The sequence below is a fragment of the Borostomias antarcticus genome (assembly GCF_949987555.1).
Source record: "Borostomias antarcticus genome assembly, chromosome: 11".
NCBI lineage: Eukaryota > Metazoa > Chordata > Actinopteri > Stomiiformes > Stomiidae > Borostomias > Borostomias antarcticus.
Genome location: NC_140244.1, coordinates 5,115,354 through 5,132,853, shown reverse-complemented (window position 1 = coordinate 5,132,853; position 17,500 = coordinate 5,115,354). Strand labels below are relative to the sequence as shown.

The 17,500-nt window shown below is 44.2% G+C and overlaps 2 protein-coding genes across 5 annotated transcripts in view; both read right to left on the bottom strand.

Annotated features, from left to right (window-relative positions):
- LOC311314984 (solute carrier family 2, facilitated glucose transporter member 11-like) overlaps nucleotides 1-5,270 on the bottom strand; it is a 9,550-nt gene extending 4,280 nt beyond the window's left edge. For 3 of the 4 annotated variants that reach the window (XR_014630651.1, XM_084445546.1, XM_084445548.1), the window contains exons 1-4: nucleotides 5,189-5,262; nucleotides 4,917-5,015; nucleotides 3,528-3,688; nucleotides 3,021-3,145 (exon numbers count right to left, since the gene is read on the bottom strand). Coding sequence is in view for 3 of the 4 variants with exons in the window: in XM_084445546.1 (XP_084301672.1) it covers nucleotides 3,021-3,145; nucleotides 3,528-3,688; nucleotides 4,917-5,015; nucleotides 5,189-5,212 (409 nt within the window). In the remaining variant the exon portion in view is untranslated. Of the gene's footprint in view, nucleotides 1-3,020; nucleotides 3,146-3,527; nucleotides 3,689-4,916; nucleotides 5,063-5,188 lie in introns of all 4 variants that reach the window. The other variant, XM_084445547.1, reaches the window with a different exon arrangement.
- Nucleotides 5,271-15,724: 10,454 nt separating this feature from the next.
- Nucleotides 15,725-17,500, bottom strand: part of LOC311315148 (solute carrier family 2, facilitated glucose transporter member 11-like) — a gene marked incomplete at both ends in the record, with an annotated part of 6,979 nt that continues 5,203 nt past the window's right edge. Inside the window, 3 exons of the mRNA XM_084445750.1 lie at nucleotides 15,725-15,943; nucleotides 16,261-16,388; nucleotides 17,448-17,500. The exon at nucleotides 17,448-17,500 is cut by the window's right edge and continues 23 nt beyond it. Of these exons, the coding sequence (XP_084301876.1) occupies nucleotides 15,725-15,943; nucleotides 16,261-16,388; nucleotides 17,448-17,500 (400 nt within the window). The remainder of the gene's footprint in view (nucleotides 15,944-16,260; nucleotides 16,389-17,447) is intronic.

Sequence of the window (17,500 nt, the reverse complement as noted above, 5' to 3'; positions counted from 1 at the left end):
AACATGGGGCACACTCTGGACTTGGTCATCACCAAAGGTCTGAATATTCCTAAGGTTGAGGTGTCTGGTGTTGTGCTCTATGATCATTCCTGTGTTTTTGTTGAGAGTACTATCTCCATGCACACAAATGTTCAATCAGAGGTCATCGCAAAACGGTACATCACTGAAAACACCATTGAAATATTTACTCAGGCTTTCTCGTCCACACCCGCCCTCTCTTGGGTCTCAGTCATTGAGCTTGTAGATAATTTCAATTCTAAAATTACAAATATTATTGATGCCATTGTGCCCACTAAGGTGAAGATATTCTCTGTTAAGGAAAGATCTCCATGGAGAAATGCCACGCTGGTCAAAGTAGAAAAAAGAGTGTTGAAAAGCTGAACGCAGGTGGCGAAAAACATCTCCATGTTCATTATGACATCTATAAAGAGGTACTTCACATTTATAATTTGGAGCTGAGAAATGCACGGCAGTCCTTCTTTTCTGACATCATCACCAAAAACAATAATAATGCATGTGCCTTGTTTGCCACTGTTGATAGGCTGACAAACCCTCCTGTGTCAGTAGCCTCTGAACTTCTATCCACCAGGGCCTGCAATGAATTTTCCTCATTCTTCACTGACAAAATTCAGAAAAGCAGTCAGTGCTTCCATATCAGGTACAGGATATGTATTGTCTCTGTGTCCACTTAAAATCAATACCATGACAATTTTATCCGATCAACCATAAAACCCTGGAAGACATTATACAATATCTGAAATCCTCCTCCTGTTGCCTTGATATTCTGCCTACAGGCTTTTTCAAAAATGTATCTAACTTCAGGGCCTCTGATTTACTACAAATTGTGTAAACACATCTCTTCTTTCAGGTGTGTTCCCACAAACCCTGAAAACTGCAGTCGTCAAGCCACTGTTAAAAAAGAATAATCTAGACACCTCAAAAATGAACAATTATATGACAATATCAAACCTCACGTTTTTAAGTAAAATCACTGAAAAAGCTGTTTTTCAACAGCTGAACAACTTCCTGGCACTAAGTAATTGTCTGGATGTCTTCCAGTCAGGATTTCGACCACACTACAGCACTGAGACTGCTCTTGTTAAGGTCTTCATTGACATCCATTTAAACACAGACAATGGCAGAATTGCAGTCTTAGTATTACTGGATCTTAGCGCTGCATTCGACACAGTTGACCACAACATATTACTAGGCCGACTGGAAAACTGTCTGGGAATTTATGGCACAGTGCTAGACTGATTTGAATCCTACTTGAAGGACAGGGACTACTTTGTGTCTATAGGCAATTACAAATTTGAGCGGACAAAAATGACCTGTGGAGTTCTCCAAGGCTCCATTCTGGGGCCTCTTCTGCTCAATATTTACATGCTCCCACTAGCTCAAATTATGTCAAACAACAAAATATGTTTCCATAGCTATGCAGACGACACACAAATTGATATCACCATATCACCAGGGGACTATAATCCCATACAAACGCTGAGTAAGGCACATTGAACAAATCAACGATTGGATGTGCTAGAACTGTCTTCAACTAAACAAAGATAAAACTGAAGTAATTATTTTTGGAGCCAAAGAAGAACGATTAAAAGTTAGTGCTCAGCTTCAATTAGTAATGCTAAAAACCATAAATGAAGTCAGAAATCTTGGAGTACTCATGGACTCAGACCTGAATTTCAACAGCCACATTAAAACAATTACAAAGTCAGACTACTATCACCTGAAGAATATATCAAGGATTAAAGGATTTATGTCTCAGCAAGATTTGGAAAAACTTGTCCATGCGTTTATCTTCAGTAGACTCGACTACTGTAACAGTGTGTTTACAGGTCTCTATAATAAAATAATAATAATATAATAATAATAATAATAATAATAATAATAATAATAATAATAAAACAGCTGCAGCTGATTCAGAACGCTGCTGCTTGAGTCCTCACTAAGACTAAGAAAGTGGATCACATCACTCCAGTTCTAAGGTCTTTACATTGGCTTCCTGTCTGTCAAAGAATTGACTTTAAAATACTGCTGTTGGTTTATAAAGCACTGAATGGTTTAGGGACAAAATATATTTCTGATCTGCTCCTACGTTATGAACCATCCAGACCTCTCAGGTCGTCTGGCACAGGCCTGCTTTCTGTCCCCAGAGTTAAAACAAAACATGGAGAAGCAGCGTTCAGTTTTTATGCTTCACATATCTGGAACAAACTTCCAGAAAACTGCAGGTCTGCTGCAACTCTCAGTTCTTTCAAATCAAGAATGAAGACTTTTCTTTTTGCCGCTGCTTTTTATTAAATCAAATAATTATTCATTCATACACTGCACTCTAACTTTTATTCGTTATTTGTCCTGCATTTTGTTTTAAATGTCCTTTTATAATGTGTTTCTTGCACTTGTCTTGATGTTTTTAATGTTTCATGTAAAGCACTTTGAATTGCCTTGTTACTTAAATGTGCTAGGCCTATACAAATAAACTTGTCTTGCCTTACTTACTTACTTAGTTAATTACTTAGGCTAAAGTAGAGTAGTCGTCGAGTAGTGTAACTCACTCCCCTAGTATAAAGGATGTGCTAACAACCGTGCCAATAATTTTTTTCTCTTGGTATACAGTAGTTGTTAGCACATCGGACTTGTGAGCGCAAGGTTGCAGGTTCGCGTCCCGCCCTGGACCATTCCTTAATATTGGTCAAAGGAACGAGTGACACAAAAAACATAACGCAGAGCAAAATGAAGTCGGTCACACAAGCTTACATCCATACACAGACATACCCACATACTGTACCAATATTATATCCCATACATAATCATACCCACATACCAATATTATATTCCATACATAATTATACCCCCATACCAACTTTATATCCCATACACAATCATACCAACTTTATATCCCATACACAATCATACCAACTTTATATCCCATACACAATCATACCAGAATTATATCCTATACACAATCATACCAGAATTATATCCCATTTACAATCATAGCCACATACCAACATTATATCCATAGAGAAATCTGCCCAGCAGGATCATCTCGAAGGACTTGGCCGTGCGACTGAGGACCATGAGCAGAGCAGCTACGATGGCCACCACGTTGTTAAATAACAAGGCTTTCTTCCTAAAAAGAGATCATACATCACCAAGGTGATTATTAACAGTGTGTGTTTGTGTGTGTGTTAGGTTGTTGTGTGTGTGTGTGTGTGTGTGTGTGTGTTTGTGTGTTATGTTGGTGTGTGTGTGCGTGTGTTTGTGTGTTATGTTGGTGTGTGTTTGCGTTGGGGTGTGTGTGTGTGTGTGTGTGTGTGTTTGTGTGTGATGTTGGTGTGTTTGTGTGTATATATGTGTGTGTGTGTGTGTTTGTGTGTTATGTTGGTGTGTGTTTGCGTTGGTGTGTGTGTGTGTGTGTTTGTGTGTTATGTTGGTGTGTGTTTGCGTTGGTGTGTGTTTGCATGTGTGTGTGTGTGTGTGTGTGTGCGTGTGTGTTGGTGTGTGTGTCTTACCGGCCATGGGTGACAGGGAGGCTGCCACTGTGGATGGCACCAAGCCAGGCCCCCAAGCTGAACACAGACACCATGAAGGACCAGATCAGCATGTTGGTGGAGTCCTCCACAGCCGCACCGTAGCGCCACAACCATGTGTAGTTCACAAAACTCTGTATATGCTGCAGACAGGGAGACAAACATTTCCTTCACAACACGTATTCACACTTAAAGGTGCAGTATGTGGTTTGTGATTTCCTGTTAGACTTTTAGATTTTTTGGGGGGAAATATTTTGAAAAATGCAACCGACAAAATCCCCACCCCTCCCTTCAAGCCTCCCCTTCAAAGCCACCCCTCCAAACTGAGGGAAAACAAATGACAGGCAGGTATGCCAAGTTGGCAAGTTGGTTAAGTTGGCAACTGAAAATGATTGGACGCACTTATTACAGTCCTGCGACTTCCACAGATTACGGATTTATTTCCTTTTAGTTTGAGAGCACTTCATTTATTGATTGCTGTCGGGATGTAGTGAGAATTGCAAAAAAATAAAACACAAAGTGCTTCTGAGCCAAACTGCATCCTGCAGCTTTAACAGAGCCCTTCCAGTTTTGCCCTTGAATTTGTCAACTTTGGTGGAGTGGGCGGATTCGGAGGTCTGGACCCAGGCTGAGCTTAGCTTATGAGAGGTGGTCATGTGCGCTGGCAAGTCTGAGGACCAGAGATCGAACCCAACGTGGGGCAAGTGAGAGTGGAAACAGAAATGATGAGCGACGCTGTGACAATGACCCTTGTTACACCTGTTACACTACTATAGACATGCTGGTCTGCTGTAGGCTACTTCAGACACCTGTTACATTACTATAGACATGCTGGTCTGCTGTAGGCTACTTCAGACACCTGTTACACTACTATAGACATGCTGGTCTACTCTAGGCTACTTCAGACACCTGTTACACTACTATAGACATGCTGGTCTGCTGTTGGCTACTTCAGACACCTGTTACAATACTATAGACATGCTGGTCTGCTGTAGGCTACTTCAGACACCTGTTACACTACTATAGACATGCTGGTCTACTCTAGGCTACTCAGACACCTGTTACACTACTATAGACATGCTGGTCTACTGTAGGCTACTTCAGACACCTGTTACACTACTATAGACATGCTGGTCTGCTGTAGGCTACTTCAGACACCTGTTACACTACTATAGACATGCTGGTCTGCTGTAGGCTACTTCAGACACCTGTTACACTACTATAGACATGCTGGTCTACTCTAGGCTACTTCAGACACCTGTTACAGTAGGCTTACTGTAACCATGCTGGTCTACCATAGGCTACTTCAGACAACACCACTGGGCAGGTTGCTTAGGATTCAAAGATCATGACCTCATCCTCACAACTTACCTCTGCGGGTGAAGCCATGATGGAAACTTGGATTCCATATTGAAATGATCCCCCAATTCCCAGTACTATCGTCAGCAGGTAAAGTCTCCAGTACTGCACCTAGAAATGGAGATGATATCTTTATTAATCTGTAGAAGCCCTGGAACCTAATGAAAGTTAGATTTTTGAGAATTAAACAAAAACAAACAAACAAACAAAAAAGTAGCCTAAACCAGACAGAAACATTTGGCCTTTGGGAGAATTTTAAGTCCTAATGAGCAGCTTGTTCTTACCAGTTCTTTCAGGGCGTTGCTCATGTCTGGAGTGGCTCCTTGGATGGGACAGGAGCAGAGGTCTGGGATCACCTGTTGCTACGGGGGACAGAGGGACATGCCGTCAGAGCCGACATATATCCCTACAGGTACGCCCACAGTTAGACATTAATCAGAATGGTTTGATCATTCAGACTATTAGAGGAGGACAACTTGTAGTTGACCATTTCAGAACGTGTTGGCAGACTTGACAAAGCCAAGAGCGGGACTGATCCGGGTGTTCCTGGCCCAGACTGGATCTTGTCTGGTTATTTCCTGCACTAGCACCGTGTGACTGCGTAATTTCAGACAGGTTTGTAATGTTTATCTTCCTCTAGTTTGGCATTATGCTGTTATATTTTGATGGGGGGGAGAGTCTTGGGTCTTGTCAAAACAATAATAATTTACTCATTGTCTTTACGCCCAGACACGAGGTGGTGCCAGCTTTGACACGTCTCTGGTATTGACAAACACTGAGTACTTTGAGAACGGAACTAAATGTCCATGAACTATAGTTATTGTAGCTCAGCTGTCTGTCTAACCTGCCATTCGCTGTATGGTTGTAGGCTATAGAATATCGGATGTATGTTACTGCCCAGCGTGTGTGATAACGTAGTCCTATTTAAACAGTTTTCCTACTTCAGATAGCCTAGCCGATATATTTTTTGAAGCGTTTCACCCAAAATATATTTTGAATAGTTTTTATAGTTCACACCGAACCCAACGTGGGGCAAGTGATCTTATCACACCAGATAAAATCTTTGAAAGTAGCATACCAAAACACAGTTCCAAGTTCAGGCCCGGACAGGCCAAATTCAGGCCCGGACAGGCCATTCCCGGTGGCCTGGCCTGGTCTAACACGATGTGGCCTGGCCTGTTGCCTGTCAAAATACAGCGATGAGGCGGGGCCAGGCAATTTCAGACAAGTTTAGGAGCGATAAGTGAGAGAATAGGAAGACAATAAGAAAGCTGACATTCCAATGTTCATTTTACATCAGTTGTGGATTGAACTTAACGTAACCTCTGACACCAAGCAACATCCTCTATGTCACTGAGCTAATTAGCAACAACTCGGTCATCAACATTTTTTGTGGAGGCAGCTGACATTCCAATGTTCATTTTACATCAGTTGTGGATTGAACTTAACGTAACCTCTGACACCAAGCAACATCCTCTATGTCACTGAGCTAATTAGCAACAACTCGGTCATCAACATTTTTTGTGGAGGCGAAGGAAGATTGTGATTGGTTTGTGTTGCGTTGCTTTCCGTTCCTCCAAGCAGCGCAGTCAGATAACTGTGTGACTGGATGTTATCTATTATATCTTATAGAAAAATATATGTTTTTTGAATGCAAAAAGCTTGTCTCTTTTTCTATAAGGTGAAGATCAGATTATGCCAATGTTGCTGCTTTTGAGAGCAAGATCTAGGATCTAGGAGCTATCCTAGTATATCTGGCTGACAATGACAAATCATCTTGTGAGTTCAAGTGAACTGGGATAGGGCAGACCTGCTGTCCAGGAGCCCATAGAGGGACACAGAGCACATGGCCAAGCCAGTCACATGGACATGGAGTGTTAACGTCGCAGCTGTGGTGAACAGCATTCCAGCAAACCATGAAAATGGACAGTATCCGGGCAGAGACAGCAGCTGATGAACAAAGTGATTAGGTACATACAAAGGGGGTGGCCTGAACACATAACACAAACACACGGCAGTGTTAGGGAGTACTTTCCTCTAAGGGATGAACTGTCTGTGTGCGATGGGGTAGTAACCAGAGGGTGCAGGACAGTGATACCTGGAACAATGAGGTCAGAGATACTAGATCGTATACATGAGGGCCATCAAGGGCTTAACAAATGCAGAGACAGAGCCAACGCTTCAGTGTGGTGGCTTGGAATGGCCTCACGGATCACACACAAGGTAGAGAACTGCATGTGTAACCGAGTGAAACTGGGTTCTCGTGAGTCCTCGGGTAGATAGTGAGCCGTTGGTTAAACTCTCCCCAGTATAAATACCGTCCCCCCCGCCAACGAAGAGCTAGCTTTTCATTGGCGCAGCTGGTTAAAACGGTGTCTGTCACGCGGGAGACCCTGGTTCGATTCCCACCCAGGGCATGCCGAAACGTATGGGTTACACATGTACTGTCCCGAGCAGTGGAGAGCACAAAACAGAGAGCCTCTCCTGCCGACGCCTCTCCCAGACAGGCTGTGGAAGAAAATCGGCATAGACTTGTGTGAATTAGAGGGAGAACTATCTGGTCATAGCAGACTAATACTCTAGATACTCCACATGCCAACCACAACAAGTGCACAAGTAATCTTAAAACTGAAGGCTACATTTGCTCGGTATGGGATAGCGGAGGAGGTAGTCGGTGACAACGGGCCACAGTTCAGCAGTGATAGTTTCCGAAACTTTGCCCGTGGGATGGATTTTAAACACACAACCTCTAGTCCCCACAACCCACAAGGGAATGGCCATGCTGAACTTACAGTCCAAACAGCCAAGAGGATTCTAAAACAAATGGATCCCCTACTTGCTCTCACAGATGACAGATCCTCTCCACACAGCAGCGCGGGCGTCAGCCCTGCAGAACTCCTGATGGGCAGGAGGATCAGGACGACACTGCCCACCCTGGACAAGAACTTACAACCAAAGTGGCCGAACAGAGAGCACGCCAGAGCTTGAGAGGCTGTGGAGAAAAGTGAACAGGCATTCTACTTCAATAAGCGCCATGGTGTGAGGCAGCTCACGCCACTGCAGGAAGGAGACCATGTTCTCACCAAGCTGGACAATCAAAAGACCCGGGCACACCTGCCGTGGTGGCTGGTGAGAGCGCTACACAGAGATCTTACCTCATTGCGATAGAACACGGAGCTCTGTACAGTAGAAACCGTCGCCATCTCCAAGCTGTGCCTGTTGCAGGAGCCCCAGCGAAAGCCAACACAAACCATGAGAAGGGCCCACCATCCAGGCAAGCCCAATAACAAACTCCCCTGGCTCAAGGGTGAACACTGATGGACTGCCCCAAAGCAGGTGTTAGACTTGTTATACCTGTCCATAGACTTGACCTTGACCTGTTTGACATGTTCAATGTTATGCAATGTTAAGCATAGGTGGTGTTAATAATGCTGGGCCTGGTAAGATTACACCATGCCATTCCTGAGTCTGAAATGCATGTTTATCGTTGTTTTTTTTAACGATATAACGAGAGGCCCTATACTCATACTAATGTTGTAATGAAAATCAGCACGAGGTCTGGGGTGATTGAGAAATTTTAACCCGTACGTCTCAGAAACATGCTAGGGATTTTAGAAATGGGGCTTAAAGTTGCACTGAAATGAAAACATTATTTCTGTCCCATTTTGGTTCACATAATTGGTCATACTGTTCACCTATTCAACGATGTATGCCAAATAAAAATACAAAATTCGACTTTTGTTGTAATCTTATATCAAAGTATATACTTTCTTACTTCCTGGAAAACGGTAGGTCACGTGCAATGACGACAACAGGTACCTTAGATTTTAGGCCAATAATCTCACGACATCCAGCCGTCAATCCACGCTATCCTTCTATCGAATCTGTCTAAAGTTCTTAAAACCCGTCTACTTGTCAATGTTCCAATCTAATTCCTCTAAACATATGTCCCACCCTCATAGCTTGTTTGCGTCAGAAATACGTCAAACTACAGAAGTTAGATGATCTCAAACCAAACGTCTGTTTCTGTGCGACTTTAAAGTGTTATTCAGTGAACCTATCCTTGGTAAATGTTCGCACTTTATTACTAAGTAATGAATATTATTGATTAGGGATAATTGCATCTAAAAAGGGGAGATGTCATGGATGTGTTACGTCAGGGTATTCACAACAGTTGTTATCTCGAGAGTAGTCAGGAGCGAGGGAGTTTTAGACAGGAGTTACCTGCACGGTTGTCTGACTGAAAAGAGATATTAAAGACTATCTTTACAAGACGTGACCCGTTTATTCTTAGTTTAGCACTTTACAGGACACATGTCATAGAGAACCATTTAACCATGTATTGCCATAAATGGAATACAGTTAAACTTGGCGCTGTAGGCTCTGCTCTTATAGATAGATAGAATAGTAGTTTAATTAGTAGTGTAATGAGTAGTGAACGTGTTTAATCCTGGTGGTTGTGGTGGTGGTGATTTATTTGGGATCAACATGTACGTGTGTGTGTGTGTGTGTGTGTGATGGAGGTAATGGTGTGTGTGTACGTGTGTGTGTATATGCTTGTGTGCGCGGCACGCGAACCGTGCAACCTTGGGGAGTGGCCTGGTTGGGTGTATGAGTCCCGGCCTGATTTATTGTCCCAGTCTGACCCTGCAGACGACGGAGGCGGGCAGAACAGGTTCAGGGGGGTTCATGAAGAGCTTCTCTCCCCAGACAATCCGGCACCTGAATGACCCTAGCTAGTGTAGGCTAGGCTATATCACCATATCTAGTGTACACATCTAACACACATATAAATGCAGATGACAACATATCTCACCCCCAGATTTTCACTGATCTATGGCTACAGCATGTACACAATACATCCATGCCCCCCGGGTTATTTATTTATTTATTTATATCCATATTTATAGTAGGCTATGAAGCCTACGTCAGGGTTTCCCAACCTGGGGTCCGGACGCCAACGATCGCAGGGGAGGGCGCGAGGCCTCTGATAAATTGAGGCCTTAATATCATATTTAGCTAGACAAATAGGCTATTTGTTAAAGAATCATGTTATTGACATGTCACACAGCAGTTATAACAAAATACATGATTATGTCTGATAGGAGTCAAAAGCCTCCTACACCACAATTCTACTTAGGCCTATATAAATTCAACAAATTAATCTGACTGGAAGCATCACAGCCTGGTATGGCAACATCACTGCCCACGTCAGGCATGCCACCCAGAGGGGGGTGAAGACAGCGCAGAAGATCATCGGTGTGGAGCTCCCAGCCATCGAGGATCTCTACAACCAACACTGCTGCAGGAAGGCCATCTCCATCATAAAACACCAACCACTACAGCTACCACACCTGTTCACACCATTTCACCGGAGAGACAGAAGATGGCTGAGCATCAGGACCGCGGAGGAGAGGTTCCACGACAGCTTCTTTCCTGACGCGGTCCACAGGCTCAACAGCTGCAGTAGACTGACCCTGAAGACACGCCCCCTTCCCCACGAACCATTATCTCCCCCCACCCGATTGGTCTGTTCTGACGGACCGGCCTCTCATTCCCACTCCCCTGCCCTTGTTCACACCCAGGGGTGAAAATTAACTTTTTGGCTCACGGTGAGTCACCTGCCAAGGGGACTGTAGATGAAAAAATCTACCGGCCAAGTTTTTTTTTTTTTCAGATAGCCTTCCGAAATCTAGTCGCCAATTGGAAATTTTACCTGCATTTGGCCGGTTGCAGGTGTTAATTTTCAGCCCTGTTTACACCCCTTCCCACTGCGTTTGTACGCTGCACGTTTGCATGTGTCAATAAAGATCTGAATCTGAATGATGGGGAGCAGAAACACAGGGATGGGAACTGACATAAAACAATGAACCAACACAGAACAAGGAAACGTGTGGGCTTAAATCATGGATGTATTATATAAACTGGATACAGCCACTCCATTCACTGGCCGCTATCAACAATGAAGCCCTATTGAACCGCGCCATCTTGGCAAAATTTGTAGTCATTTGACTATTTCCGGTTACTTTTGACTTGCACAGTTGTGCTTTTCTGGCCTTCCGGTTACTTTTGACTTGCGCAGTTGAGCTTCTCTGGCCGACGCGCGTCCACGAAAAAGTTCACATTTCTCTGAAATGTAGACGCGCGTTCCCGGCTCTCCCCGCTTTGATTTAGCAATGAAAACCGGCTTGCATATTAACCTGTTTTTGTCAAATATATCAATTGGAGAAATTATTTTTTGATCCTGGCATCTTAGTTTTAACAGGTTAAATATAATTTAACATGTTTTGTTTGCTAGTAGATGGTATTCATTCCGTTCGCGATAACGTTATTGCAGCCAGGCTAAATTCCTCCAGGGAGCCAGTGACAGGCGAGTTGAAGAGCTTCACTCCCCGCCAGCAGGAGCTCTGGCCGCGGCTACCGCATCTCGGATAACCCGCTGAGTTCCTGGCTGCTATTTCACACTCGCCCTTGATCAATCCCAATACCGATCCATGGTAATAATGAATCAATCGTTCAGATCAGATCGGCAGTGCTGCATGCATGTTACAACATCATTGTTACCTTTATTAACATAACCATAGCCTACATTTATCTCTCTAACGTTAGGCTATCCATCTTACACCAGTCGGCCATTCGATAAATGGAAGCGGTGAACGCCAACGTTGACTGAAAACACCCAAACTCAGTGTATCGTTTCATCTTCATGCTACACATCAACTCCTTTACATTGTATGTGAATAAATTCCTGTTATTCTAAAAATATCCCATTTCTGTCCATTCTTGGAAAAGGCTAATAATTGCTGTCAAAAGATCACTCCAGTTTATCACCGTATCCCACTACCATTTCAACTATGCACAGGAGGTTGTCTTGTGGTCATTTTCATTAAAAAATGATTAGCCTGATCAGTTTGTTGTATGTATTAAGCCCTTTTTGAGCGTTTTGTGTGCGTGCATTGTTAAGTGTAAGCTTATGCAGCCTACTCCAAACTTTAATGGTTACAGCAGTCTGAAACTGTGAAAGTCTTCATGTAGGCCTAGTTGTTATTTCCAAGTCTCCAATAGTTTAAGAAAATTTGTTTGGAAACACTACAATATGTGCCTTTAGCAGCTGTAGTAATGTAATAGTTAAATACCTAGCCTACTGTAATTTGCACAGACAGCTTCAGTGGTAGTTTTAAAGTATTTATTTATAATAATAAAACAGATAATAAAAATATAATTAAAAAAAACAATAATGTGGGGACGCATGGCCATGGAGCACATTACGAGCCATGGAGCACATGTGGGTCATACACTGGGACAGCTACATCCACAATATGTAAAATGAGAGCACAGAACAGACCCACTGAGTGGTTTGGCTGGGGAGGATGAGAAGAGGGAGAGGAGGAGGGGGTGGGAAAGGGATGAGGAAGAACAGTGAAATTAATGAACAATGTGATGGCAACAAATATGTCTTGGTACTTGGTGGAACTCAGCGGGTTTTCCGAGATGCGGTAGCCGCGGCCAGAGCTCCTGCTGGCGGGGAGTGAAGCTCTTCAACTCGCCTGTCACTGGCTCCCTGGAGGAATTTAGCCTGGCTGCAATAACGTTATCGCGAACGGAATGAATACCATCTACTAGCAAACAAAACATGTTCAATTATATTTAACTTGTTAAAACTAAGATGCCAGGATCAAAAAATAATTTCTCCAATTGATATATTTGACAAAAACAGGTTAATATGCAAGCCGGTTTTCATTGCTAAATCAAAGCGGGGAGAGCCGGGAACGCGCGTCTACATTTCAGAGAAATGTGAACTTTTTCGTGGACGCGCGTCGGCCAGAGAAGCTCAACTGCGCAAGTCAAAAGTAACCGGAAATAGCCAAGTGACTACAAATCTAGCCAAGATGGCGCGGTTCAATAGGCCTTCACTTTAGATTTCGATTCCTGGGGGCTTGGGCTTAAATACACCGGGAGACATATCAAGGACGAGCTGCAGGTGGGAGGCAAGACATGACGAGACACGGGCGCAGCCAATCAGGGAACAAAGACGAGAGCAGAGTGCCTGTAGGAAACAGGGGGAGTGACACCAGAGCTGTGTTCGGAATCGCTCCCTCGTTCCCTCACTCCCATGGGGTTCACCAGTGTGAACTACCTAGGGAACGGAGAAATGTGCTGTTCCCTGGAAATCAAGGTGAATTGTGGGTAATAAATAGTGGACTATATAGGGAACGAAAATTCCGTGGGAATTCGGACACTACAAACAAAATGGCTGACGGCCCATATAATGAATAGGGAGCGATTCCGAACACAGCCCAGGACTGAGGGGGCTGGAAGGTTATTATAGTTAATGAGAACTAATTAAAAAAACAAAACTAGGCGCGAAAAAACATTTTAGTTAACTTAAATAAAAATAATAAACTAGGCTTTACCAAAAATGACTAGTTTTGTGTGTTGACAAAACTAACAATAATTGAGAAAATGTCTTAAGTTTTGGTCTTTTTCATTTCATACAAAGTCTTGTATTTTGCATGGATATGAAATCTATCCTCTTTTTTTTTTTTTGCTGTGCCCGTGCGCAGAAGTAATCTCACAAGTGCCAGATGGTTTGTTTCACATGGAGTGAAGCAGCGTGAGGTTGTGAGATCAGGATGGTCTCATGAGGCTAGCGCAGAAGAAAAAAAGACTAAAACTAACACTGAAACTAATAAAAACTAAACTTAATCTAAGCATTTAAAAAAAAAACTAAAAACTAAACTGGGACTGGGGGCTGGGACTGGGACTGGGACTGGGACTGGGACTGGGTCTGGGTCTGGGACTGGGTCTTGGTCTGGGACTGGGACTGGGACTGGGACTGGGACTGGGACTGGGACTGGGTCTGGGACTGGGACGGTCTGGGACTTGGACTGGGACGGTCTGGGAATGGGACTGGGACGGTCTGGGACTGGGACTGGGACTGGGACTGGGTCTGGGTCTGGGACTGGGACGGTCTGGGACTGGGACTGGGACGGTCTGGGACTGGGACGGTCTGGGACTGGGTCTGGGTCTGGGACTGGGACGGTCTGGGACGGTCTGGGACTGGGACTGGGACTGGGACTGGGATGGTCTGGGACTGGGACGGTCTGGGACTGGGACTGGGACTGGGACTGGGACGGTCTGGGAGTGGAACTGGGACTGGGACGGTCTGGGAGTGGAACTGGGACTGGGACTGGGACGGTCCGGGACTGGGACTGGGACGGTCTGGGACTGTGACGGTCTGGGACTGGGACTGGGACTGGGACTGGGACGGTCTGGGAGTGGAACTGGGACTGGGACCAGAGCTGTGGGGGAAACTGGAGGGGCTGGAGAGGGACTAGAGGGACCAGATGGGTGCAGGAGTGGGGAACTGTCACTGGGGAACAGTCATGGATTACAGTCACTAGGGAACAGTCACTGGAGACAACAAGGGGGAACAGTCACTGTGGAACAGTCACAGGGGAGCAGTCACTGGGGAACAGTCACAGGGAGATAGTCACTAGGGAACAGTCACTGGGGAACAGTCACTCGGGAACAGTCACTATGGAACAGTCACTATGGAACAGTCGCTGGGGAACAAGGGAACAGTCACTGGGGAACAGTCACAGGGAACAGTCACTGGGAAACCGTCACTAGAGAAAAGTAATAGGAGAACAGTCACTAGAGAAAAGTAACAGGAGAACAGTCACAGGGGGAATGGGCTGGAGTTGGAGGAACTGAAGCTGGGAAGGGCGGGGCAGATTGTGACAGAGGCAGGACAGACAAGGAGGCAGCGCATTTTAAATAAACGTAATATGCCTCCTTTCTCTGGAGCCCTTGTAGTCTGGTTTAATAGTCCGCCTGGGCACAGGCTGATTGCCACCAATGCAGCTCAGGCACAATCATTGAGGGGTTCCAGGAGCTAAGGTCGGCCATTTTGTGGAGCTGCTGATGCCACATTACAGATTGCATGCATCGTATGTATCAGATTGATAGAAAAACGAGGCAGTTACTTCCATTCAAGATAATTTATTTGATCACATCAAACACATTTTAGATTCAACAAAACATATTAAAATGCATACAACCACAATCTACCCCCTAAACAAGTATCTATTCAAAACAATATTGACTAAAACGTGAATTTCAACATGTACAGGTGTATTGGGTATACTACTATTGTGTATGTGGCATTTCAAGGTATTATGATTTCACACTGGCGTATACAGTATATATATATATATATATATATATATATACACACACACACACACACTATATATACATATACACTGTATACAGTATATATATTAATTCCTCAACAACTTCTTCCGCTGTGTCGTTGAAATTTCCCAGCATCCCAATTAGCTTACACTACATGGCGGGGCGCCCTCATGTGCAGTCAGACCTTAAATCATGATTACATTTCACGCAAATCCCGTTGAAAACGTTCGTTCCCCCCCAAAAAGTTATGTTCCATTAACAAGCAATTAATCGAGTAACCAAATCTTACTCGAGTAAATTCTTATCGGCAATATCCCTAAACAAAATGCACTCCTGATAAAGAAGTGTATAGCTGACACTTGCTATGAAGATCTTTAAATTTTTCATACGTCATGCATGTCTGACCCTTTAAATTGTATTCAACCTTTTTTTTTTATTTATTTATTTAAAAACACATCATGTGGAAGTTGTGTGTAAAGCTAGCGGATGGTGCTGAGTCACGGTCCACAGAGGCATGAGCCAGCTAGCCAGCCAGGGTAGCGGCTGTGTAGAGGGGGCGGAGCCAGCCGACAGCGGGCCTATAGGGCTGTGTAGAGGGGGCGGAGCCAGCCGGCAGCGGCCTATAGGGCGGTGGAGTGGTAGACCTCGCCCAGCTGGTACTGGGTCTGTGCGCCTGCTGTACCATGCTTGTCCTGGCCTCTGTAGTTCAGCAGGTGGAACTCACTGGCGATATCTGACACGGTCTTCCCCTTGGTCTCAGGGAGAACCAGGCCCACGAACAGGGCCGACAGGAGGCAGACGGCCCCGAATGGGACGAAGCAGAACTGTCTAAACTCACTCTGGAGCGAGAGAGAGAGAGAGAGGAGAGAGAGAGAGAGAGAGGAGAGAGGCTGTCAGACAGAGAAGAGGACAGAAAAGGGCGTTGTGCAGGTGTGTGGAGGCACCATGTTTCTTGTGGTGGAAAAAACTATTCACAAGAAACAAGTAGCCTACTTTTCAGATACATACACTAGTTTTAATCATCAATCAATCTACCCCACCAACTAAAAGGGAAGGTTTGTTATGGTGCACTAAAATGTTGGTTCAAATCATATCATCACTGAGCAAGTTAGAATTCCAACCACAGACTGTAGTGGTTGCCGTCTAGCCTACTCACCACTAGGAAGGGGAAAATCATGCCGATTATGAAGAGATTGATCCACATCATGGAGCCGGCGATCATGTATGCGGCCGGCCGGGCCGTCTGGCTGAAGATCTCTGTCGGCAGCGTCCCCGTCACTCCAGCTGAGGTTAAAGCCAGATCAACTGCATCATCTCGAACAAGGTGCTTTACCCCAACACTCACTCAAACACAGAGTGTTTACTTTGCTTTGGCTAAAAGTGCCTGGCTAAATGATCAGATAGGCTGATGGCGCGTGTGGGAAATGTATATTCAGTGACTCGAGGGCCTCGTTTTCCTGGTGCAGCGCAAAGAGCAAAGTCTCCAAAATAAGAGCGAGGAAAGCACCTCATCAAACAATCAGAATAAGTGTGGGCCTGAATCAATGTGTGTGTGTGTGTGTGTGTGTGTGTGTGTGCCATGCTGTGGCTCTGATGAGCGTGCCTCTCTTTACAGATTGTAGCTTGACTGCCCCACTGCCTCAAGTCTCAGACATATTCATTCATTCATATTCATGTATTTGTCCTGAGGGAAATTTGTCTTGTCTTAGTGCATATACATGTGCAAATGTTTTGTTTAGTCCTTGTTATGGCACCTTTGCACTGTATGTAGCAGCCTGTATGTCCAAGACAATTTTCCCTCCTCTTATTGTAAATCCTGAATAAAAAAAAAATAATAATAATAATAATTTCAGAGGATCAATAGAGTAATTGGACAGTGTTCTGAGTAGGGCTGGGTATCCATTCGAATTTCAAGAATCAATTCGATTCCGATTCACAAGGTGCAGAATCTATTATCACGATTCAATTAGATTCAATATCGATTCGGTTAGTGTTACTAAAACCTGTTTTTTTTAGCTGTAACCTTAATTACATGACTGCCAAGTTATGCAACACATCAATACTAGGGCTGGGTATCGATACTGATTTCCAAAAATGAATGAATGAATGAATCATTGAACGAATTAATTAACTATTATTCATTCATTCATTAAATACAAGATCGATTTTGGGATTCATGAATCGATTCTGAATTATTTGATTCAGAATCGATTCATCGATTTTTTTTTTTTTAACCCAGCCCTTGTTCTGAATATTATGGTAGTCTATGTTTTGCTTAGATTTGACCAATTGAGCTCCAGCAAAAATAAGTGCCAAAACTACTACCGCTGTCACCAGGCTCACCTGGTCCCATGCCGAAGCTGAGGATGTAGGTGAAGATACATGCCATGCTCAGA